Below are 26,311 nucleotides of genomic sequence, written 5' to 3'. Positions count from 1 at the left end.
AGGAATATTCAGAGCCGGGGGCCCTGCTCCACCCATATTTGGAGCTGGGTCTCTCCCCTGGCCCTGCCTGGAGTGGGCCCCGGCCAGGGGCGGACTGGCCCAGTGGAACACTGGGAATTTCCCAGTGGGCCATCGTCAGACAGGCCGGCTGGAGGCTGCCGGCGGAGGAAGGGTGTGACTGGGCAAGCCCGTCTCCCGCACCCCCAAGAAGACGCCAGCGACCGTATCGTCAGAAACTGCACCCCTGGCACACCTCAGTGCTGCTGCGCATGCTCTGGTGGCCCCCGAAGGCACTTCAGCCGAGGCCGCGCAGCTGAAAAAGGGGGCGGAGCACATCACCCTGAGGCTGGTGGAGGACGTGGGAGGCCGGAAGGAGCCAGGGACCCAGACGAACGGGGATGAGAAGCACCCCACAGCGGACGGACCAGTGAGGGGGGCTGCCCAAGAGCCCAAAGGAGCAGCACCCCGGGTAGGGAGCCGGAGGTCTGGGTGTAACCATAGCAGTCCTGGCGGAGTGCAACCGGGAGGTCCAGAGGCACAGTCCAGGGGAAGGGGAGCACCCGACCAGCTGCAGGACAGTGCACCTGTACTAGGCGGCCTCTTCTTCAGCTGAGTGCAGCCACACCCTCTCCCCCTCCCCCGTCCATGTGCCTCCTCCGGCCGGCCACCCTCCCTGTGCACCCCCCCGCAACTCCCCCCCCCCCCCCCGGTCCGGCCACCCCACTGTCTGAGTTCTCTCCCACGCAACTCCCCTGCCTGTGAACCCCTTCTTGTCCAGCGGCCCCTGCTGCCTGTGTGACACTGCCCACTGTCCCACAACCCCCCCCCCCCCCTTGCTACCTTCTCCCTCTCTTCTCCTCCCCTGGCTCGGCCTCTGCCCAGCAACACTGCACCCCACCTCCTGGGCCACTGCAACCCTGCTGGGACCCCGTCTCCTCTTCTCCCTCCCGCCACCTCCCTGCTGCCCACCTGGATTCCCATATCCTGTCTGGCTCTCTAAACAATCCTCCCTTCCCCCACTCTCGGGGCCCTGAACCCTACCCACATACACACTTGCCCTGGAACTCAGCCCCCTTGTGCTGTGTACTGACACCCTCACCAGGGCCGGCTTTAGGCCGATTCATTGTAGTATCTGATAAGCTGAGATTTATTACTACTTTACTATTTGATGTGACTGTATGCAACTATTATTAACACTGCGTTCTCCCATTATCCCCTAGTTTTAATATTAGGGAAAATAAAACCTGTTGCAATCGTTTCTAAAATATGTTTATATACAAATGCTGGATATAGAATCATGGACCTTGAAAGATCATCTAGTCCAGTGTTTCTCAACCTTTATTTATAAAGTACCCCTTTAAAAAAATTTTAATTACTACCAGTACCTACAGTTTTCAGACATGCAACATTTTTTTCTACCATTGCAACACATTTGTTTAAACAACTTAATTGTAGCTGGGCAGGCGATGAAATGTTTGGATGTAAAAAGGACAAAAATAATAAAGCGCTGGAAAACTTAAAACAAAAATTCAATTTTCTCTAAATTTCAGTTGTGTTGACATACTCCCCAGACTTCTCTCGAGTACCACAAAGAATATTCGTACCACTGGTTGAGAAACACTGATTCCAGTTCCATGCACTGAGGCAAGACTAAGTATTATCTTGATCATCCTTGAGAAATGTTTGTCTAACCTATTCCTAATAACCTCCAATGATAGAAATTCCATAAACTCCCTAGATAATTAGTTCAAGTGCTTAACTATCCTTGCAGTTAGGAAGTTTTTCTTAATATGTAACTTATTTTTTTCTCCTTATCCACTGAGTACAGAAGAAGTAGCAATGGGTTGAAACTATAGGAACGGAAATTTATCACACTCTTCTTTACAACAACCTTTTACATTCATGTCCCACCTCAGTCTTCTATTCTCCAGAGTCCAGACTAAACAAATCCTCAATCTTTCTTTGTGGGTCATGTTTTCTAGAGCTTCCCAAGATATGTGTCCTTATACAACACACAGTACTCAAGCTGTGGCCTTATCAGTGTTGAGCAAGGCAGAGGAATTATTTCTTCTGTCTTGCTTACAGCACTCCTGCTAATACATCTCAGAATGATATTTGCTTCCTTTGACACAGTATTACGTTGCCCATAGGATGGTTTGAGATAACAGCTCTGTGTCCTGCACTTTGGAGGATTCAAGGGACCCAGAGTGGCCTGGGACACTACCAGGAGGCCTGGCACCAGCAGCAAGGGTCAGGAGTGCCCCCACGCTTACCAGTAGCCATGGAAGCCTGCTCAGCTCTGTTTTACTGCAACAGCAGGAAGCGGAGTGCCCGATCCCAGCCACTCTGTTTGGCTTCCCCAAGCAATGTAGCTGAGAGCCAGACTCAGGAGAGCCTAGAAAAATGGACCTGTGTCGCTTCACTTCCTGCCACCGTGGTGAGTGCAGTGGAGACCCCTGCTGCCCACACTAGGCCTTGCTGCTAATCTTCTCACACTGCATTGCTTAGGGAAGGGGACTTGAGTGAAGGGATGCAATTGGGGTGATGCTATGGCAGGAATAGGTGGGGAGGGGCAGAGCAGGGGTGGGACTTTGGGGGTGGAGTGGAAGTGAGATGGGGACAGAGATGCAGTGGGAAGAGCCGGGGTTGGATGTGTAGCCTGAAATTGAGGGAGGAATGGCCCCAGGCCCTGTGCCTGAAAAGGAATGGCCCTGCATTGTTGACTGATATTTAGTCTGTGATCTATGGTAGCTCCCAGATCCTTTTCTGCAGTACTCTTTCCTAGGCAGTAATTTCTCATTTTATACATGTGCATATAATTATTCCTCCTGAGTGCAGTATTGTGCATGTGTCTTTACTGAACTTCATCCAATCTATTTCAGGCCACGTCTCCAGTTTATCAAGATCAATTTGAATTCTAATCCTCTCTCCTAAGTTCTTGCAGTCACTCCCAGTTTGGTATCATCAGCAAACTTTATAAGTGAGCTCTCTATGCCATTATCCAAATCATTTATGAAGACATTGAATAGAATATATTAAATATATGTTGCTGTTTGGAGGTAATAAATCTCCTTTGGGAGTGTCTTATAGGTGCACTAAACATTAAACTCTCTTTCTGTATTTTACTCAGCTAAATGCAGTTCTTAATTTGTGCTTTTTTAAAACCAGAAAGAAAACTGACAATGGTGCACACTACAGTAGTGCTCCACAATGTCTTTCCTAATTTTCCTGAGCAATGGTTTGTAGTGTGCACCATTGTCAGTTTTCTTTCTGGTTTTAAAAAAGCACTGGGTTTTGCATGGACCAAGTCAGCAGGAGCTCTGGCCAGAATATGCCACAGGGAGCTCTGAGCACATTGTGTCTCAGGGAGTACAATGCTTCTGGTGCTTACCACCCTGCTTATCAAAGGGATTCATTATCCATCCCCCTCTGCATTGGACAGAGAGGGAGCAGAGCCATAGCTCAGTTTTCTTTCCTCTCAGCTTCCCATCCAGGACAGCAATGTTAGGCTTTGCTCATAATGGGAAAATGTGTCAGTTTAACTAAATGAGTTTAAAATGTGACCAAGTAAGTTACCAACGTAAGCAAAGTCAATATAATCAAGGGCTAAAACGGTTTAAGTACACCTGCATCACAGCTTTGCCCTGATTTACCCAGATTGAAGTTTAAATTCAGTTTATCAAACAAGCACACGTTCTTGGGCCATGTCTGTACTAAGTTGGCATAATTACAGCACTACGGGGTGTCGATTTTTCACACCCCTCAGCTCCATAACTATGTTAACCTAAAGTTTTACTGTATACCAGCCCTGAATTTAGATAAGGCCTTTGTCCAGACAGAGTCCTGGTACTCCGAGAGTGCAGGGATTCCCGTTGTGATTGATGTGGTTTGGTAGGTGGGTGGAAATTCCTTTTTGTTTTGTCTCTTGCTTTCTATAGGAAGATGCACAAAACCAATCCAGCTCCAAATGAGGGTTGTTAGAATCTACTTGAATTATAACCTTCTTGAACCAGGGACCATCTTTCTGTTCTGTTTGCACAGCACCTAGCACTGCAGGGTTGTAGTCTGTGAATGGGGCTCTTAGGTACACAGCAATACAATACAGCATAATAAAATTTCTTATAAATCTTTTCTGACAGAAGTTCTCCACCATGATGAAATGAAGTGAAACATATGTTCCAGTCCATTGACTCTAGGTTCTCTTCAGGCCTGTGATGGTGTCTTCCTGTCTGCTCGGGGAGACCCTATTACACATTCTATGCTACTACAATCATTTGTAAGTTATTTCAGGAATTATTAATGATCTCACAACCTGCTTTTGGTTTTTACTAGATCTCCGGAAGACATTTGAACAGGAGCCCCTTGGGAAAGAAGTGTCTCTGGAACAGGAAGTCCTGCTCCAGTGCCGTCCACCTGAAGGCATACCAGTAGCTGAGGTAAATGACAACAGTTCCCTGCACTAGCAAGTACCAGTTAGTTGTCCTAACTGAGGCCTAATATGTGGCTAATGGTGCAGTGAATTAGGGTATGGCATGATGAATGGATGCTAATGGAGACCTAACTGCCTGCTGCTGGTAGAATAGATTGATTGGGAACTGATTAATGACTTTTGAGTCAATTAAATGCCCCACTGGGCAGAGCCACAGGCAGTTCAGTTTAAGTTTTTTGTTCTCTTTCATGAAATCAGAACACAGCAGTATTATATCTGGCATCAGCAGGACAAATATCTGGTGGAATTTATGAATGCAATCCTGTTATTTTTTGTTCTCTTCTTTAAATGAAGCAATTGCTATCCTTGAAGCAACTGGCTTTCATGTCTTACTAAAACATTTATTTTTAATTTTTAGTATTTAATTTTCCTCACACGTTTGTGCACACAGATTGCATAGTGCAGTAGACGGGCCCATGCCAAGATCTGATAAGGGAGTTGGCAAGCTGAAGCAGGGTGGTGTGAGGGGAGATAATCCATCTTCTAATATGGCTTATCAGTTTTATCTAATAGCAGTTAAAACACAGGAAAGGGTACTCTTGTTTTCTTACTGGCAGGAGTAACTGCCATTTAATAAAAGCTGTGTCTGTAGGCAGTGATGGACTCCTCCTTGAAAAGAAGCACACCTCAAAATGGTGGTGATGCTTGTGGAACAGGACTTTGAACTTATTCCTGGCATGAGAGGGGTCACAGAATCAGCAGGGGACCTCTGAAATTCTAAATTCAGCTCTGCTGATGAGTAGAAAAAAATATTGTTAATGATGGTAATTCTCTCATCAGAAGTCTCATTTTTTTCTACTATGCTCAGAAGAAACTGATGCCAATTTGCATTAGGATAAGTTAGTCTGTCATGGTTAAGTATCAAAGTGGTTGTCACTCACTGTTGATGGCTGATTTCTCAGGAGATCAGGCTTAATGTGTTACATCCCTATCAAACTAGAGCTTGGATCTAATCAGAATTGCAAAAAAGTGTCTACAAACAACAGAAGGAATGATTAACATATTAGATTACTCTCTCTCTCTCTCTCTGTCTCTCAGGCTGTTTTCTTTCCTCTCTAAGATCTCCAAAATCTCAAAGAAGCAGTTGAGTCTGGTGAGCCAGCTCTATGACACCCATGATATTAATCAGTTGACTTTCTTCAAGAACTTATCAACTTTTGTTATTCCTATTGTGTTGTGTCTTGACAAGCGTATTTATAACAGGGCACATCATATTGTAAATGCTCTTGGGTACTGAGGGACTTCATAACCTTCACTGGGAGCTGAGCTTGCTCATGAGCACCAGTTAGTAAGTGCAGATTTACACACAGCTCTGCATCTCTAAGCAACTTAACAGCTGTCAAAAAACAGAAAACCTGATCATGTGGCAGAGAACAAACAGCATGATTTAGCCTGGTAATCAGAAAGGATGAGCTCCTCTCTGTTATTAGCCTCTTTAATTGTTCTTTTTCTTAAATCTGATTAAATCCTTCTTCCACTGAATTGCTTTAAAGGCTAATATGCCCAGGTTTCCATGCATGCTTCATAGTGTAACATATCCCAAGAAACTGATCTGTGAAAAGATTCTGCTTAAACTGACCATATGATAATTGCTCTTTTTCACACTCTAGCATGAAGTAGTAAAAATTCATGGCTACAAGCTAATTGGCTGTGAATCTTATTTGTACTTTGGTCGGGGCAGACACCAATTAACACTTGGCAGGCTTAGGAGTCCTATGTTCAAAAAAAATATTCTTAATGTTTCTTCCGCCCCCTCTTGTCACTTTTGAAGTCAAGAGGGAGATCAAACACCCAGATTGGAGAGACGCCTAATGCAGCTTCTTTGTAGACTCCTTCCAAGACTATTAAAAGAACAAAGACCTGAACATTAATGAATGGGAATACCTTAATGTGACACTTTATTACTGTCACTTGCTGAAGCAGGAATGATCATTTTAAAAAATGGAAAGATGAAAGATAACTTGGTGGGGCTGAAAGATTACATGATTATATTAATTTCAAGATGAATGTGTTCTTTGTTTAAGACTTCATTTATTTGTTCTGAAAACTTTCTGATATGATGATGTAGTTAATTGAGTGAGTAAGAAGGGACTCCAGGAAGGCAGGCAATCAACTGTTAGACTTTCTCACATTACAGAATGAATGTTTTGATTCTGACATCCCAAATCTGGCTGGATAATGTAAACGCAACAGCTATTAGCAGTGTTTCCAGATTCCAGTGAAGCAGACAAGAGTACCTCAAATTATGCCTCATTACAGACTGCTTCTGTGCCCTAGAGACAGATTACCATGCTGTCCCATACAAGCCAATTGATGTCCCACATTTTCCATCTTTTTAAATGATTAATAGTTTAAAAAAACGTATGCTGTAGAAAATGTAATTCACATTGAAATTACTATATAACCCTTTCATTGATTTTTTTTCAGCTTTGTTTTGCTTTTTTCCTTTGTTTTAACCTGTATTATGATGTGCTGGAAACAATCCACCCTTAGGAGGATAGCAAAATGGTCCCTGTCAATGCAAAGGGGATTTAGACCTATAAATGCTAGCATGGTTAATGACAGTTAACCACATCAAGCCCCCATGGATCAATGGCAGGACAGATCCTTTTATTTTTAGTAGGTTGAGCCATGTCACAGTTTTAACCCTCGTTCCAACCCAACCCTCAGAGAGAAAGAAAGACTAAGACAGAGGTGGGGGAGCAAAGCTTTTAAAGCAGCACTTAACAGTTATTCAGCTCCACTAAGGCATCATGCACATTAGAGTGGATTGACACTATAGTCCCCTAAAAAGCGCAAGATCCAAATACAACGGTTGTGTTACAACACAATACTCAGAAGGTCTGAGGTCAAACCAGAAGTCATCCTGCTTGCTCACTGGGGACCAGGAAAGGCAACAAATGATTTGTTCAGTCACTATGGAAATCAAATCAACTTCTCTCTGGCTGTATACCCTGGCCACCATCCAAGAACAGTAGTAATGCCAGCTGCACTCTGGCAGGTTGCAGGAGAACTGATACAGTAGGGAAAATGAGCAGTGAAATGGCAAAAATCTCTTTGTCTCTCTCAGAGAGACACCCCCCCCCCACACACACACACATACGCACACCAGACTTCTTTTGGAAGACGCTTTTCCAGAAGAGATCGTCTGAAAAAAACTTCTTCCAAAAGAGAGCCATCCACACTGCAAAAGCACATTGAAAAAGTGATCTGCTTTTTCAAAAGATAGTGTCCACACTGAATGGACACTTTCACATTTAAGCTGTGATTACTATGGACGGAGTGGTGACCAGGGCACCTGTGCTTTTTCTTCTTTCCTCTTCTTTCAAAAGAACTCTCTCTTCCCCATCCACACACACCTTTTTCTGAAAGAGCTTTTTCAGAAAAAGGCTTTTTCCTCGTAGAAAGAGGTTTACCAATGTCAGAAAAAACCCTCTGTTCTTTCGATTTTTTGTCAAAAGAATGCGATTGCAGTGTGGGTGTAAGTGAAGTTTTTTCAGGAAAATGTCTGTTTTCCTGAAAAACCTCTGTAGTGCGGATGTAGTCATAGAGAGAACACGAGAATACACTGACTCATTCTAGGTTTCCAAAAAACTCCATAAGCAAGATTCGTTCCTGGTGTAACTTCATTGAAATCATCTGGGAGTAGAATGAGAAAACAAGCTACAAAGTCCATTGGTTCTGTATTTGTGCCACATTATATTGTGCTTTTTCCAGTTTCCGCAGTTGAGACACCGAGCTATTCTAAGATAAAAGATGATCAAATAAAAAGCATCTGAGTTGTTGGATGGTTATTTCAACAAGTAAGACTTTTTGAGATTTGTATTTAACCATCACCAAACATTAGAATTAGTAGCCTCATTTTCAGAGATGCGGAGAACCCTAAAATCCAGTCAAACAGTCCCAGTCCTTTGGGTTCCATCTGAAGCTTCAGCATTAATTCTGCCTCGTCTCTGCATGTGGACTCTTTCAAGCATCTCTGAAAAACCAAGAAAGGAGCACATTCTCGATGGGGGCACATACTGGGATTCTCCCAAGGTAACACTGCAGAATTATTAGCAATTAATTCATTTGCTCATTTAATTTGTTCTTTGAAAGATGCCAGTATCATATTGTGAGTGAGACATACACTCTGAGACACACAGCCCCATCAAATTAGCTCCTTGCAATAGGTTATAGATCAAAACATCAATGAGATGTAAGATTAGTTAATATGCTATAAGCAGCTAAATGAAGTTTTGCATTGAAATGTGTGATTTGCTGCACCTTCAACAAGGAGATAATTGCTTTTCTAATTATAATTGGGCACAGCGTACAAACTTGGTGACCTAGCTGAGCTTAAAAACTGGTATTATATTTATCTATATTTGCATTTTTAATTAGGAAGGGAGGGAAAAAAACCCATCAAGGAGTCAAGTGGCAAATGGGGGGTGGTTTGGGGGCGGGAGTTGGTCCAGTCAAAGTGAGTGTGGGGTAGACTTTATTCAGCTGGTTTTGCCTGGGCAAAAAGCTGGTGGCATCCAGGGACTTCTCCAAATGGGCAGCATCAGGTGGCTGCTCTGTCTAATTGATTATTAATGTGACTGTTGTTTGCTTTGTTTCATGAGAGGGTTTATGTTTTGATGTAGTTCCTTAATGGGAACTTGCATTTCAGTTCAAGTTCAAGTTCATTGTCAACCCACTAGTGTCCTACATTCCCTGCAGGAAAGGGAGCTTGTAGAAAGAACAGAGGGGTTGATGGCCAAGAATGTGGACCAGCAGGAAAATGCCATTGTCCTCTGTGGTCTTTTGTGATACATGATGGAATTACCTGTGGGTCAGGTATCAATAGGAGAGAAGCTGGAAGAGGCCACTTGGATTTGCAGCATGTAATGAGGCACATCTCTCCCTCTTCCTTCCTTACAAAATACTAACACAGCCTATTTTCAATTGTGCTAAATAGGTGAGAAGGGCATAGACAGCCTTTCTCCTCCCCAAAACAAAAGACAGGACTATGTAGCACTTTAAAGACTAACAAGATGGTTTATTAGGTGATGAGCTTTCGTGGGCCAGACCCACTTCCTCAGATCAAATTGTGGAAGAAAATTGGCATGACTATATATACCAAAGGGATACAATCAAAAAAGTGAACACATATAAAAAGGACAAATCAAATTTCAGAGCAGAGGAGGGATGAGGAGGAGAGGTTAATGTCTGTGAGCTAATGATATTAGAGGTGATAATTGGGGAAGATAATTAGCATCTTTGTTGAGGCCCAGTCGTAAAGTGTCAAATTTAAGCATGAATGACAGTTCAGAGGTTTCTCTTTGAAGTCTTGTGTTACAATGTCTTTGAAGCAGGATGCAGGTAGTCAAGTCGTTGAGACAATGCCCTTTCTGGTTGAAATGGCCAGAAACTGTTCTTTCTTTGTGAAACTGTCTGATATCTGCAAAAGTGGCGAGGAGTCCTGTGGCACCTTATAGACTAACTGAAGTGTAGGAGCATAAGATTTCGTGGGCAAAGACCCACTTCGTCAGATGCATGTAGTGGAAATTTCCAGAGGCAGGTATAAATATGCAGGCCAGGATCAGGCTGGAGATGACGAGGTGGATCCAATCAAGGAGGATGAGGCCCACTTTTAGCAGCTTATCTGGAAGTGTGAATTCCAAGAGAGCAGAAGCTGCTTTTGTAGTTAGCAAGCCATTCACAGTCTTTGTTTAATCCAGAGCTCATTGTGTCAAACTTGAAGATGAACTGTAGCTCAGCAGTTTCTCTTTGAAGTCTCTTAGAGACCTACACCTACAAGATCTTCAACAAGCATTCTGTAAACTGGGATACCCACAGGAGGAAGTGAGGAGACAGATTGACAGAGCCAGACGTGTACCCAGAAGCCTCCTGCTACGGGACAAGCCCAAGAAAGAAACCAACAGAACACCACTGGCCATCACCTACAGTCCCCAGTTAAAACCTCTCCAATGCATCATTAGTGATCTACAACCCATCCTGGACAATGATCCCTCGCTTTCACAGGCCTTGGGAGGTAGGCCGGTCCTTGCCCACAGACAACCCGCCAACCTGAAGCATATTCTCATCAGCAACTACACACCGCACCATAATAACTGGAACTCAGGAACCAATCCTTGCAACAAACCTCAGTGCCAACTCTGCCCACATATATACACCAGCAACACCATCACAGGACCTAACCAGATCAGCCATACTGTCACTGGTACTTTCTCCTGCACATCTACCAACGTAATATATGCCATGATGTGCCAACAATGCCCCACATACATCGGCCAAACTGGACAGTCCCTACGTAAAAGAATCAATGGACACAAATCTGATATTAGGAATGGCAACATACAAAAACCTGTAGGGGAACACTTCAATCTTCCTGGACACACAATTGCAGATTTAAAGGTAGCCATCCCGAAGCAAAAAACCTTTAGGACCAGACTTCAAAGAGAAACTGCTGAGCTACAGTTCATCTTCAAGTTTGACACAATCAACTCTGGATTAAACAAAGGAGTGGGCCTCATCCTCCTTGATTGGATCCACCTCGTCATCTCTAGCCTGATTCTGGCCTGCATATTTATACCTGCCTCTGGAAATTTCCACTACATGCATCTGACGAAGTGGGTCTTTGCCCACGAAAGCTTATGCTCCTACACTTCAGTTAGTCTATAAGGTGCCACAGGACTCCTCGCCGCTTTTGCAGATTCAGACTAACACGGCTACCCCTCTGATACTTGTCTGATATCTGTTTTGCGTGCATTGATTCTTTGGCGAAGTGTCTGAGATGTTTGTCCAATATACAAAGCAGACAGACACTGTCGGCACATGATGGCATTAATTATATTTCTGGATGAGCAGGAATATGTGTTCTCGATCTTATAACTGAATTGGTTAGGTCCAATGATGGTGTCAGCAGAGTAAATATGTGGACAAAGCTGGCAACGGGTTTTGTTGCAAGGGAAAGTTCCAGGGTTGGTATTAGTGTGGTATATCCTGTTGTTGTTGGTAAGAATCATCATAAGGTTAGGTGGTTGTCTATAGGAGACTATGGGTCTGTCTCCCAGAGCCTCTCGGAGTGTGGTATCCTGTTCCAGTATAGGTTGTAGTTTATTGATAATGTGTTGGACAGGTTTAAGTTAGGGGCTATAGGCGTTCTATTGTTGTTTTTCTTGGGTCTATCTTGAAGTAGATGTTTTCTAGGTATTCGTCTGGCTCTTTCAATTTGTTTTTTTATTTCTCCGGCTGGGTAATTGAGGTTTATAAATGCTTGGTAGAGATCCTGAAGTTTCTGGTTTCTGTCAGTGGGATTAGAGCAGATGCAGTTGTATCGAAGGGCTTGGCTATAGACAATGGATTGTATGGTGTGTTCTGGATGGGAGCTGGAGGCATATAGGTAACTGTATGAGTCAGTGGGTTTTCTGTAGAGTGGTATCTAATTTACCATTGGTGATCTGCACTGTGGTGTCCAGGAAATGAATCTTTCGTGTAAAATGGTCCGGGCTGAGATTGATGGTGGGGTGTAGGTTGTTAAAGTCCCTGTGAAATGCATCCAGTGTTTCTTGGCCATGGTCCAGATCATAAAGATGTCATCAATATAGCATAAGTAGAGAAGAGGTAAAAGGGGACGGGATCTGAGGAAACGTTCTAAGTCAGCCATAAAGATGTTGCCATACTGAGGGGCCATGTGGGTACCCATAGCCGTGCCGCTGATCTGGAGGTATAAGTTGTCCTCAAATTGGAAATAATTGTGGGTGAGAACAAAGTTACATAGGTCTGCTACCAAATTGGCAGTGGTGTCCTCTGGGATAGTGTTTCTAATTGCTTGTAATCCATCTTCATGTGGGATGTTGGTGTATAAAGCTTCTACATCCATGGTAGCAAGGATGGTGTTATTGGGGAGGTTATCATTGTTTTGTAGTTTTCTCAAGAAGTCAGTAGTATTTAAGAGATAGCTGGGAGTGTTGGTTGCATAGGGTTTGAGAAGAGAGTCTACATAGCTGGATAATCCAGTAGTGAGCATGCCGATACCTGAGATGATGGGATGTCCGGGGTATCCAGGTTTATGGATTTTGGGAAGCAGATAGAACAATCCTGGTCAGGGTTCAGAAGGTGTTTCTGTGTGGATTTGGTCCCGAGTAGATGTAGGGAGGTCTTTAAGGAGACAGTGTAGTTTCTTTTGGTATTTTGAAGTGGGATCAGAGGAGAGAGGTCTGTAAAATGTGGTGTTGGAGAGTTGTCTGGTTGCCTCCTGGTCATATTCGGACTTATTCATAATGATCACAGCACCCCCTTTGTCATCTGGTTTGATTATAATGTCCAGGTTGTTTTAGAGACTCTGGATAGCATAATGTTCAGCACGGCTGAGATTGTATGTCGCTTGTTGTCGTTTGTGAATAATATCAGTCTGTGAATTGTTGTGGAAGCTTTGTATATAGAAATCCAGATTGTAATTCCAGCCATCAGGGGGAGTCCATAAACAATTATTTTTCTTTTGGTGTTGATAGGAGGGGAATCTGGTTGGTCAGATTGATGTTCATTGGTAGTTTGGAAATATTCTCGTCGGCGGAGGTGGTGAAAGAAAGCCTCAAGGTCACCACAAAATTGAATCCAGTTCGTGGGGGAAGTGGTGCAGAAAGAGAGACCCCGGGATAAGACAGACAGACTCTTCTGCTGGGTTGAGTTTGTAGCTAGAGAGGTTAACAATATTATCCAGTGGGTTGAGGTAGTTGCTGTTGTAGCCTGTGGTGTGGAGCAGTTTGGAAAGTTTATTGTCTTTTCTTTGTTGTAGGGAATAGAAGTATGTATAGTAGATTTCTTGTCTGGTAGAACAAAAGTCCTCGGTGCAGATGTTTGTCTTGAGATGAGATACTCAAGAATGACATCTCTAACCTAGAGAATCTCATCTCAAGACAAACATCTTAAAGAAGTAGTGAGGTACATGCTGCCGCCATGCAATCCTCTCTCATTACCCTGCAATGTGCTGTGCAGGACAGCTCTGGTGCTGGAAGTACAGCTGCCTGGCATCACTTTCCTTCATGGCCTGCCATTAATAACAGCAGGCTTCTCTGTATAGTTGTAAAAACTTTAAAATAGAGGACAGTGTAAACAAAACAGCTATTAGCAATATCTCCCAGTGCAATATCTCTGGTGAGGCAGACATTCCTCAAACTGCCCCAGAGACAGATTATCACGCTCCCCTCATAAGATTCGTCCATCTGTTACTGCTTTTGGTATGGTGATCAGAAGCTGATCCCTGCAGGACAGAGTTCTCTTGGTCTCTGAAGTATATGAGCTGATTGTCATTAACGTAGCTTGCACAACTGGAACTTTTAGTAGCATTCACAAAGTTATCTAGCCCTGGTATTTGCCAGGATTCCTTCCTGGGGCAGTACGTTCTCCCGGTTTAGTGCTCAGACCATGTGTTGTGAGTGTTTGTTTTAATATCAAAGTACCCAAGCTGTGGTCCATAAATCCCTTGCTGGCAAGCTGTGGTAAAATGGCTCCTCCTTCTTTCTTGCCAGCTGTTAAAGCTATCTAGCGTAAGGTTGCCAAATGTCTAATTGCAGAAAACCAGGGCCCTACCCCTGCCCACGCCATCCCCCCTCACTCCATTGCTTGCTCTCTCCCACCCCTGCTCATTTGACTGGGGCAGAGCAGGGGGTTGGTGAGTGAGAGGGCTCTGACCTGGGGTTCAGTCTCTGTGATGGGGCCAGGGAGGAAGGGTTTGAAATGCAGCAGTGGGCTCTGGGCTAGAGCCCAGGGGATCAGAGTGCCAGAGGGAGCTCTGGGCTGGGGCAGGAGGTTGGGATGCAGGGAGAGGGGGTGAGGGCTCCAGCTGGGAGTGCAGGCTCAGCGATAGGCTGGGGATGAAGGGCTTGTGGTGCAGGAGGGAGCTCTGGGGTTGGGCTGAGACATTTGGAGTGTGGGAGGGGATTCTGGGATGGTGGATGAATTGGAGTTCAGGAAGGGGAGAGGGCTCCATCTCTGTGTGCTGGCTCGGAGGTGGGGTTGGGGATGAGGGTTTTGGTGCAGGAGGGGGCGCTAGGCTTGGAGGTGGGGACAAGGGAGTTCAGAGTGCAGGACAAGGTCTGGGGTGCGGGTTCCAGGATGGAGTTTGAGGTGTGAGAGGGGGATATGGGTGGTGCGCTCCCAAGTGATGCTGACCTGATGCATTTCCCAGGGGCTCAGGAAGTCCACAAAGCTCCTGGGAAGTGGCAGCATGTCTCTCTGGCACTTAGGCAAAGAGGTGGCCAGGGGGCTCTATGTGCTGCTCCTATCCACCAGTGCCACTTTGGCAGCCAATGGAAGCTATAAAGCCAATACTCTGGGTTGCACTTGCAGGCAGGGTCAAGATGCAAGGCCCCTTGGTCTCTCCTCTGCCTAAGAGCCAAAGGGACAATCTACCACTTCTGGGAGTGCTATGATTCTATGAATCAGGAAGCCACAGACACCCCCCTCCCACCAAAGCATGAATACAGTACAGTGCTGTGTTTAGGGTTACCAGATGATTTCAAAAAAATACTGGACACACTTGACTTCAGATGTGGGGGGGCAGCCGGGAAGGGAGCAGGGCTGGCCAGGAGGGGGTCGGGGGGAGCGTGGATGGCCAGGGGACATAGGAGGGGGAACCGGCTGACAGGAAGCAGGGCTGGCCAGGAGGAGGTCGGGGGGAGCAGGGCTGGCCAGGGGAGAATGGGGGAAGGAACCAGCCAGCGGGGAGCAGGGCTGGCCGAGAGGGGTTTGGGGGGAGTGGGGCTGGCAGGGAGGAGGTCGGGGGGAATGGGAGGGGGGAAACTGGCTGGCGGGAAGCGGAGCTGGCCTGGGCCCACAGATTCTGGGGAGCTGTCCGTCCCACACATGGTCCCAGTGGGGTGCCCTGCCCCCAACCTCCTCATCTCTACTGTGTAGTTGTGAACTGCCTGGCTGGTAGACACACTCACACAGTGTGAGCATGTCTACCAGCCAGGCAGTACACAACTATGTACTGATACTCATGATAATAATAAAACTTACTTAATTAGAAAATATTGGACATTTATATGTCCAGTATTTTCTCAATTTGTTTCCCAGACAGAAAGCTTCAACATTGGACTGTCTGGTTCAAAACCGGCCACCTGGCAACCCTAGCTGCGTAAGATGTAGACCCCCTACAAAAATAAAGGGAAAGCAGAATTTTAATTCTGCATGGCAAAGTTTTAAAGCTGCGTTAAGTCATTGTTCAGTTGTAAACTTTTGAAAGAACACCCGTAGTGTTTTGTTCTGAATTATGAACCATGCCCATTGCCAAGCAATGTTTCCTCTAATCTTTTCTGCCCATGTACGGACTTTTTTCATCCATGTGCAGATTAAATTTTTATGTGCATTGAGGCATGTGCGAATGCGCATTACTGATAAAAACAAACCCCTAGCTGTGGATGCTCTGCTAATCAGCTGGGTGGCATTTGAATCTCTCCTGATAAGCTGCACAAGCGTCCAGGTTACAGGGAACACTCTTGCTCAGGTGTTTGTAACTCCAATGTTGTACTGTATCCATGAACCTAACAGTGAAGTTTCCTAAATCCCATTACCTGAACCATCGATCCATCTTCAGCTGTGAGGCTTTTTTAAATAAAAGTTCACCTCTATATAGTACTTAAAGTTGTAACTTTCTCAAAAATAACTAGAATTTATATAGCTTCCACAGCACAAACTATACATTTTAGTACTCAAGCAGTGAGCTGGACATATGTGCAATTAAGGAAGTGTTTCCACAGCAGGAAAACAAATCCCCCTTATTGGCAGTAGAAGCAGAAATAATGACAACTGAATAAAATATCACTATGGTTTGCACTCACTGTTTTATTCCCTTATGTGTTTTGCAATCGTTCACAGTTGTAATTTCAGCCTCTTTGGAGACCACCTTTAAAAAAATGAAGTGTAGAAATCCATTTCCTGTCACTAGCATGCAAAGAATACAGCATTCTATTTAGTGGGCAGTTGGTAGGATGAACGTGTACATTTGAAACCAAATCTAAAAATCAAAGAACAGTACTCTTCAAAGAGGCGTTCAACTCTCAGGATAACTAGAATAGTTGTTAGCTCAATGACCCCTCAGAAATCTGGGAGTATCCTATTACTTACATGGATATTTCAGGCTCTGTATAGACTGGTAGTTTATTTTACCAGTTCATATATATATATATATACACACACACACACACACACACTTATGATTAATATCCGTATGGTACAAGCTAAGTTCCTCTGTGGTCTGACTGTTGTAGCAATTCACACATATTCTATCTTCCTAGACTATAGGACTCCAAAGCTGTGATTAGAATACGAGAAGAAATACAAGTTCAATAGAGATATTGTTCAGCACAGCAGTGTAATTTTAGTCTGTCTATAGGACTGTATAAGAAGGGAGCCTAAATAACTAGTAAGAAATTGCAGAGTTATGGCAGTAGATTGGAAAACATTCAGTAGTTCCTCTTAGGTGCTGTGGAAGCAGGAAAAGGGAATAAACGCAGAGTGAGGACAATGTTTTCTTCCACAGTGCTGAGCAGCTACCAAACCAAACAGAAGTCAAATCTTGTGGTTCTGACTCCGATTTAAGTCAAGCAAATCTCTTGTTGAAGTCAGGAAGCCAAATCTTATACTCCTTGAATTTTGTTCCTGGAAATCACGGAGTTTTGCCTAAGAACTAAATGACATCAAGATCTGGGCTATTCTCTTCAGAGGTATTTGGGGTACTCATCACCTGATAGGATCAGTTCCAGTGCAGATTTGAGGGGAAAATGAAAATGTTGTTTCTGCTGCCACCATTCAAGTGAACAGTCCTGCATTGGCAAGGGTAGAGGATCTATATGACCCTATGTGCCTTTTCCATCCCTTGTCTTCTTATGTTTATGGATTATGCTTCCACCTCTAGCAATTTCTAAACCCGTCAGAAAAGCTTGCCAAGGAGTTTAAGCCTCTAGATAAAGCTAGTAGCTTGGCATGGCTGAGTTTGTATCAGTAACTGGCTCCTATAATAGCTTTTCCCATTTTTATAATCACTTGTTTGATTAATGTACTCTCCATTCTTGTACTCTGCACTATACGCTTGCACTGCTTTGTATGCTCTCGTTTCCATTATTTTAGTCCGCTGCTCAAAACATCCTGATTAGAGCATTGAGATATAGCCATTGTGATTATTGTGGGTTTTTCTTGCTGATGGTGTCACATATCATGTTGGGTGGCATGTGGCAGATTCCCTCTGTTAATTAGAACAAATGTGCCAATTATGTTAATGTATCTCCCGATACCAATCAGTGAATAATTAGAGACTGATGCATCTGTCTCTCACCAGGGAGTAGAATGAGAAAGAATAAGCTGCAAGGTGCATTGCTCTAAATTAATGCCACCTTCAGATTGTGTGACAGGCTCAGTGTCATGCCAAGCTTGCAAGCAACACAATGCACACAGATAGTATTGGTGGCAGTCCTGGTGCTCACAGGTCTGAAAATCACAACCAGAGATCATAAGGAGCCTTAGCCAAAATCAGGAGACCTTTGTGTTCTCTGCACCAAAGCACTTATTTCAGTGTTTTCTCTTCTGATGTAACATTTTATATTGCTTCAGTGCTTGGAGACCTCAAAAAGGCCACACTGTACAAGCATAGAGTAAATGACAGTACTTGCCCCAAGGAGCTTATAAACAGAAAGTGAATTGTTGTGGATTTCATGTCTCCTTTTCTTTGCAAGGCTGATGTTGAAGAACATTGAGTTATATATTATTGTCATCGCCATTGGTATTATCGCCACCTGGGAAAACTTTTAGATGATGGTTATGTCCCACATTGAATGATTTCTGGTTTGATGACAGAAAATTCATGTCACAGTTATAACTACAGTCATCTGAAGAAGTGGGCTGTGTCCATGAAAGCTCATGATACTATCTACATGTTTTGTTAGTCTATAAAGTGCTACCAGACCTTTCGTTGTTTAAGTTTAAAGTTATTTCAGTGATTCCTTGATTGATTTCAACGATCCGTGCACATATACACAAATGTTTATATTTTACATTATATGAGGTTTTGGTTCACACATATACATTTAGGCTACGTCTAGACTGAACACCTCGTTCGAAAGAGGCTCTTTCGAAAGATACTTTCAAAAAAGCCTCTTTTGAAAAAGAGCGTCTAGACTACAACCAGTGCTTTTGAAAAAGCAAGCCACTTTTTTTAAAGAGAGCACCCAGGCAGTCTGGTTGCTCTCTTTTGAAAAAGCATAGTTTGCAATACATAGCGCCTTTTTTTTGAAAGAGCACTTTTTACAATGAAAAAGGCATTATTCGTTGTAAAATGAGGTTTTCAGCAGTCGAAAAAACTGCCATGTTCTTTCGATTTACTTTCAAAAGAACGTGGCTGCAGTCTAGACACAGGTGAAGTTTTTTCGAAAAAAGGCAATTTAAAAAAAAAAAAACCCTGTAGTCTAGACATACCCTTAGTTACTAATGGCCTAATTTTATTTATATATAAAATACTCAACTGTTTGTTGTTAATAGTTCTAGAGACATTCTCTAATTGTAATGTTGCAAGCCAGATATCTATTTAGAGTCATTGTGACTGATGCTAATAAATGTACTTCATCAGCAGAGTTACAAAACAAATACTCTAGAAATGTGTAAAACAAAAAAGCAGTCATATAGCACTTTAAAGACTAACAAAATAATTTATTAGGTGTTGAGCTTTTGTGGGGCAGACCCACTTCTTCAGATCATATTCTGAAAGTGAATAGGCATGACCATTTTATAACAGAGGGATACAAATGGTCATGCCTATTCACTTTCAGAATATGATCTGAAGAAGTGGATCTGCCCCACAAAAGCTCATCACCTAATAAACTATTTTGTAGTCTTTAAAGTGCTACACGGCTGTTTTTTTGTTTTACCAAGGTCAGACTAATACAGCTACCTCTCTCTGTCTAGAAATGTGGTTCACCAGAATAAAGTTAGAGTAAGTGTATACACTTTCTGCATGTATTAGGTTAACAACCTAACTCCTTGAGGAAAGATGGATGGGATGACATGATTTACTAATCAAATAATCGATAAAACTTGAATAATAACAGTATGAATAATTGTTGTCACCTAAGAATTATACCATCTCAAATCTGCTCTGTTGTCTTACTTTGTATATTTGGCAGTTGCTCGATTTACTGCTTCCATGAGAAAATAAGTTGTGCTTTTATCAATTCTGTTCACACACACACACACACACACACACATCGAATTTCAGAGGTGTTGACTGAGCACTGAAGTCAACATCAGCTGCTCAGCAACTCTGGAAAAATTAGGCCATTAGTAACTAAAAATGTGTGGTAGCCAAAACCTTATTTAAATGTTGTAATAAGTTTTTAATTAGTTAACATTTGTACATGGTTTTGAACAAGAAAACACAAGATGTGCTAATTATTATTGGAATCATGTGTTTTTTGTCTTTTACATTACTTGCTGCTGATTACTCAAATGTGTGTGTAAATATAACTTATTTCTCCTGTCTAACCAGCCATCCACTGATCATTTCCTTCAGTGATAATAACAATCTGGTGTTAGTGACATGATACTTCAGTCCCATTGACATAATTATATAATCACAAATAGTGGCATTCCATAAAGAGTCAGGCAGGAAGATTAGAAAGGGCACTGTGCTTATAGATATACACATTGATCAGCAGGGATGCTGCAACAGAAACATGACAGCTGAGGATTTTGGTAAAATATATTTTTTCAAACTTTGAGTGTAACTGAGACTAAGAAATCCTTTCTGCTTTGCATGTTACATATTATGCAGGGAACAAATGTTGCTGGGGCATTTGTGAAGACATTTTTTTCCCCTTTGAGGATTTGGGGCAGAGCCAGAGGCAGTATACAGAATGAAACAGAGAGATCTTTGATTTGTTGGCAGTCTTACATTTGCAGGAAAAGATATTTATGTCTGACTGCTCTTATTTAGTCAAATCAGAATTGTCTTACCGTGAGTCAAGATTGAATAAAACATGCATAGTTTTGTAAGCAGCTGTAAGACTCTCGTAAGTTTGTTTATTAAATTAATTAGTATTTTGGTATTAAGGAAGGGATGCTCTCCTGATCAAGGCATATTTATCTGCACATGAAAACCAAAACTATTTTGTAATTAATCCAGGCCATCATTTTGGCCCAGTCTTCTCCCTCAGAAATCAATGGGAATTTTTCCATTGACTTCAGTCAGAACAGAAACAGATCCTCAGCTTGGAGACCACAGAAAGAGGAGCAGTAAGTGACTCATTTCTTCAACATTACATAGGTAGTGTTTTGTAGAATCTCAGCTTTGCAATCCTATATTGGTATAACAGATATACGTATTTAAAAAGCAGAAAGACCACACTTGTCTGTGTGAGACACAGAGGTTAAGTTGACATCTAAAAGGCAGAGTAGTGTGAAGAAGAGAGCTTTGGGCTTGTTTCTCAATCTAGATGCATGCAGCCTTGACCTGCGGGCGATGCAGGGAACAAACATTGCCACTGACTGAATGGGAAGCTGTCCATCTTGATTATACTTGATTCCTATTAGGACTCAATTTGGCTGAACACTAGGAACACCACGGAAGAAATGGGAGTTTAGGCTTCTTGCCAAGAATTGACAAAAGCTTAAATCTTCCATGGAAAATAAAACATGAATGCTGCTGTTGTGACAGAATGGTTTCCAAAATGTGCCTCTATCTCTGTCTTTTACACACACACATCCACATATACCCACATTTTTCCATTTCACCAACTCTTTTTGCACCACCAAAATTTTTAAACAATAAATCATTAATAAATGTAAAGTCACAAAAATAGTCCAAGAATGTACTCTGAAGATTGACATTTAAAATCAAGCCTACTGCAGGACAGGGTCTTTGTATGCATTACTGGGCCTTCCTTTGGAAACAAACAAAGAGAAAGCAATCAGACACATTCAAACAAACAGCCTTGCAATTGGATTGGAATTACGAACTCTTGTTAATAAAACTGTTACTAACAAAACAGTGTGCTCTTTTCTAAAATATTGACTTGAGACAAATTGAGAAGAACCTCTAAGGAGATGATTTGTCTTTTGATTATTGCAGCTGGGGTGCTAAAATTATAATTCAGAGCTTTCTTATTAATAATGGCAATACAATTATTTAATTAAAGAACATTGTAAGAGGATCCAGTGATTTTGGTCCCAGCCTCAAACAGCTTCTGATGTAATATTGAGAGTGGAACAGGCTGAAAAAATTAAATACATTTCACAATATTTTAAAAAGACAATTTTTAATTTTGTTTGTATTTTTATTTAATTTTAGTGTGTGTGTGGGGGGGGGGAGATAACTCACTTTTAACCACTGTCATCCCCCCCGGTAAACAGGTTGGGGGATTTAAAAAGTGATACTGTTATAATCCCCCACTGGGGGGGAAAAAACTAAATTTCTCTGAAAAATGAAAAATTACAACCAAAAAGAAAAAGTTACATAGAAAATTTCCAGCCAACTCTAACCCAGACTTTTCTGTTATAAAATATAAATTAGATATTGAAGAAAAGTTTGGGTTCTTGCCAGAGAGTCAAGGTACTATTGTGAATGCAGAGATCAGCATGGAAAATGTGCAACTAGCTCTGAAAAAGGCTTTTGAAAGAGAGAGTTTGAAACTGTTTCAAGAGTACAGGTTGGTTTAAAAGGAGATTTAAATGTGCAAGTGGAAAACAGAAAAGGGTGCATTTAGAAGAGAGGCAAGGAATGTAAAAGGAGAAAAAAAATGTGGCTGAAGTAAAGACAGAGTTGTAAAAGAGACAGTAGTTAAAGAGCATTGGAGGTTCTGAACTTTATGCAGAAGCAAGAAGAAGCCAGTGAATGACAATATGACATGGTCTGACTGGTGGAAGAAGATTATCTTGTACATGGGAAAAAAAGTAAAATTGCTAAATGGGAATGAATCAGGTGAATTTCATTATTAAAATTACATTATTTTAATAAAATGTATGAAACTCTAAATAGTAAACAATGAAATTAATTTTCTGAGTGTCTGAATACAACCATGTACATATTTAATCACTTTATTTTTATTCAGCTAGAATAAAACAAAGAAGTGGGAAAACCTGAAACTCTAAAGAGAGTTGTGATCTGAACCTATTGGCTGGAAGTGTTTATATAGATAATAATACAGGTTGAACCTCCTAAACCGGGACTCTCTGGTCCAGCAACATCCGAGGTCCAGCAGGGCCATGGATGTTGCTGGAGCAAAAAGCCCCAGACGCAGAGGAGGGAGCCTTCTGGGGGAATGTTGGGGCTACAGAGCCCTGGGCGGGCCTCAGCTTTAGAACCCTGGCATCAGTGGGGCTCTGTGGGAGCCAGGGACCCTGGCTGGGGAACCCCCCAGCATCAGCGGGACCAGGCAGCAGCAAGGGAACCCCCGACATGGTCAGGAAATACCTGGCGTCAGCGGAGCCAGGTAGTGGTGGGTGGTCCTGGCCTGGTGGGGAGCCTCAGGAAGAGGAACCTGGGAGCAGGGCAGCCAGCAACAGAGCATTGATCTTCCTAGTCTGGCAAACTCCCTAGACAGTTCTCAAGGGTGCCGGGCCAGAGTGGTCCAACCTGTATATTTTAAAGCAACTTTTCACCAAGAAATCTGGAGGAGGAGAAAGAGTGCACCCTCCGTCATAGTCATTTCAGGTAGGTACAATCAAATTATTCATGGTTAGGGGCCTTAGCCAGGGACTTGCAGGTAGAGTGGCATATTTGCACAGGAGCATAAGAGCTATGGCAGCTCTCCATTAAATTTCTCCCAACCATCTCTGTGATCTCTTATTTGATGGCGCGGAATATCCATGGGAAGGCAGATTGGCCTGCCACTCACATCACACACTCCTGGAATAGTGAGCAGTTTCAGTGTATGTCAGACTCTTCATACATTTTCCAACTAAACAGACGTTTGTGTCTTTTTCTTATATCACATTTCAAAAGTTTTTCCATCCCCCTGCACCACTGGGACCATAATCTGAAAAAGAATGGATACTCCTGCTCTCCTAAAAGGGCTTAATCAGCTTTAAATTCTGTCTGGGATTGCAGAAGAGGTATGCTGGCAGAGGCCCCTTGGAGATGCACTTAATCAGTTTTCCAATTAGACCCAGTAGTCATGCACCCTTCCACTCTGTCATTTTTGGGATCCCCTGGTTTTTGTTTCCATGAGCCACACTTGATTCAGACTTTCCCTGAGACTTGGTTCCACAAATTGAACCTAGATAGTAGAGTAGGCCAAATTATTTGTTGGGAATAAATTAGCTAATGAATTTATCCCTATCTTCTGTTTGCGAAAGATTTGCAAACAAATGTTGATACTTACACATGGGCTGTGTCTACACTGGGCCACTTATTCCGGAAAAGCAGCCACTTTTCCGGAATAAGCTGCGAGCCGTCTACACTGGCCCCTTGAATTTCCGGAAAAGCAACGACGCTGTACTGTACAAAATCAGCCGCTATTCCGGAAACACTATTCTGCTCCCGCTCGGGCATAAGTCCTTATTCCGGAACACTGTTCCGGAAAAGGGCCAGTGTAGACAGCTTTTCCGGAAAAGCAGAAAAAACGGAAAAAAGCGGTTTTGATGCCGGGAGACCCCGTAGGAGCTGCGGACTTCCTGGTAAGCCCGAGCTGTTAAAGAGCTCTCAGGCTGCTGGGCGCACGTGCCAGGAGCCTGCCTGGGTCAGCTCTGCCACCTGCTGTGCTGCCCAACAGGTCATCTCACTGTGCCATGGCAGCTCTAGCCGGAGAGCCCCCTGGACCCCCAGCGGAGGAGGCCCCCAGGGGCCGCAAAAGGCGGGCCCCATCCTGGACCCCTAGGGAGCTGGAGACCCTCCTGGAGTTATGGAAGGAGGAGGAGGGTCTCCACGACCTCCATTCCCGGCACCGCATCGCCGACCTGTACACCTGGCTTGCACAGAACCTGGCCCACCAGGGACACCCCAGCCGCAATTGTGAGCAGGTCCGCTCAAAAGTGAAGGAGCTGCAGCTGGGGTATGTCAGGGCCACTGAGGGCAGGGGGACAGGACCCGACGCCTGCCCGTACTTTGAGGAGCTCCACTCCTTTCTGGGCGAGCCCACCCCTCAAGCCCCACCGGTCCCTGTGGACACCTGCCAGCGCCCACCCATCAACCGTCCCACCGAGCCGGAGGAGGGAGAAGAGAGCGGCAGCGCATCTGGCGAGGAGGCCACCATTGCCACCCAGCAGGCCCCCTCCAGCAACTCCTCCGAGACCGGGGAGGAATCCACTGGTGAGTCTGTGCAGTTTGCACTCCCAAAGGGTGGGGGGCGGAGGGCAGGGGGTGGGGAGCCAGGTGCCCGGAGGGGGGAGGGGGAGAGCATGTCACTCAGGCCACGTGAGCTGCACGCTGCGTAGCATGAGGCAGCAAGCAGCAGGTGCAACCACATGCAGCCTGATGACCGAGTGGCACGTGGCCACGGCAGGCAGCTGCAGGGCACGCCTGGGACCCTGCTGCTCATACACATTCGGCGGGACCAGGGGGAAGGGTGGATGCCGGCTGGAACCAGCCAGGGCCCCAGAGACTCAGCCCAGAGCCCGCAGCTCCGCCAAGGGTGCAGCACAGAGAACGGCACACTGTCCCATGCCTGGCTGTGAGGCACAGCCAGCTTCTATTGGGTAGACTGCAGCGTCACGGTCCTGTGAACGTGGCCCCCACCGAGCATCTCGCTTGCTCCCGGTGCCTTGGCCAAGGGAAGTCCCCACTGGGGCCACACATGTTCCTGGGCTACCGGGCTTGCAGGAGGGTTCATGGGAGGGAGAAGGGCCCCTGAGTTGTGCTGCAAGGATGGGACATCCCCCCACCCAGTCACTCTTCTGGTTCCGTCCAGGAGATATCCCACGCGAGGGGATCTGAGAGCCCAGACCGCCTCTGCCAGATGTGCTCCCAGGCACTGCATGGGGATGCATCTTGCTCCCTGTCAAACACCAGTGATTAACCCAAGCTTTTCACAGTCTCCACCGGCAGGGAGTTCCACAGGTGAACACTGCACAAGCACCCTCCCACCCTGCATGGGGCCAGGATACAGACCGGTGCTTACAATACCCTGGAGGGAGGACCCTACTCCAGGGGCAGGCAGGAGGGGAACCGAGTGGGCCCAAGCCACACAACTGTGGGGTCACCTGGGCTCAGGGGTGGAGGGCATGCGGTGTGGGGACAGTGGACGGCCTGCCTGACTGACCCATCCTTTCTTCTGTTCCCTGCAGCGGGACCCAGCACCAGACCCTCCACTGCGGCAGCAGCGGCACCCCCAGCAGGCCAACCCCCGAGGCACAGGCTCCGGCAGAGGGACCAGCTGCTTCGGCGCCACGTCAACACTGTGGAGGCAATCCAGGCCTCCATCGCGGAGCGGGTGCAGGGGGACCTGCAGTGGCGGCAGGACGCCTGGGCTGCCTTCCTGGACAAATGCAGAGGGATGCGCTCCACCATGGACACGCTGACGGCACATATTGTGCATGCTATTCATTATGGCATGGGCAGAGCCCAGGCCCCTGCCATCCCTCCCGTAGCACAGCTCATGCCCCCTCCCATCCCAGCTCCTGCCCCTGTTCCTGCCCCTCCTCCTATCCCAGCTCCTGCCCGTTCCTGCTCCTGCTCCTGCCCCTGTTCCTGCCCCTGCCCCTGCCCCTGCTCCTGGCCACCTCCGCGTGCAGCCTGCCCCGATGCGGTCTGCCCAGCGTGGGCGGGCTGGCCCCCGGAGGAGCGCTCGCAGGGGCCACCCGTCCCAGTAACTGCCCCCCCTCCTGTCCCAGTTGAAGGTCTCCCCCCCC

At 44.8% G+C, this 26,311-nt stretch overlaps 1 protein-coding gene across 2 annotated transcripts in view; it reads left to right on the top strand.

The window, feature by feature from the left end:
• UNC5C (unc-5 netrin receptor C) overlaps positions 1–26,311 on the top strand; it is a 424,416-nt gene that overhangs the window by 298,837 nt on the left and 99,268 nt on the right. For both annotated transcript variants that reach the window (XM_006111944.4, XM_006111943.4), the window contains exon 4: positions 4,333–4,436. In XM_006111944.4, the coding sequence (XP_006112006.1) occupies positions 4,333–4,436 (104 nt within the window). The remainder of the gene's footprint in view (positions 1–4,332; positions 4,437–26,311) is intronic.

The sequence above is a fragment of the Pelodiscus sinensis genome, chromosome 5 (assembly GCF_049634645.1).
Source record: "Pelodiscus sinensis isolate JC-2024 chromosome 5, ASM4963464v1, whole genome shotgun sequence".
Taxonomy (NCBI): Eukaryota; Metazoa; Chordata; order Testudines; family Trionychidae; genus Pelodiscus; species Pelodiscus sinensis.
Note: the sequence above shows the minus strand (reverse complement) of the source record. Positions and strands in the feature narration are given on the sequence as shown.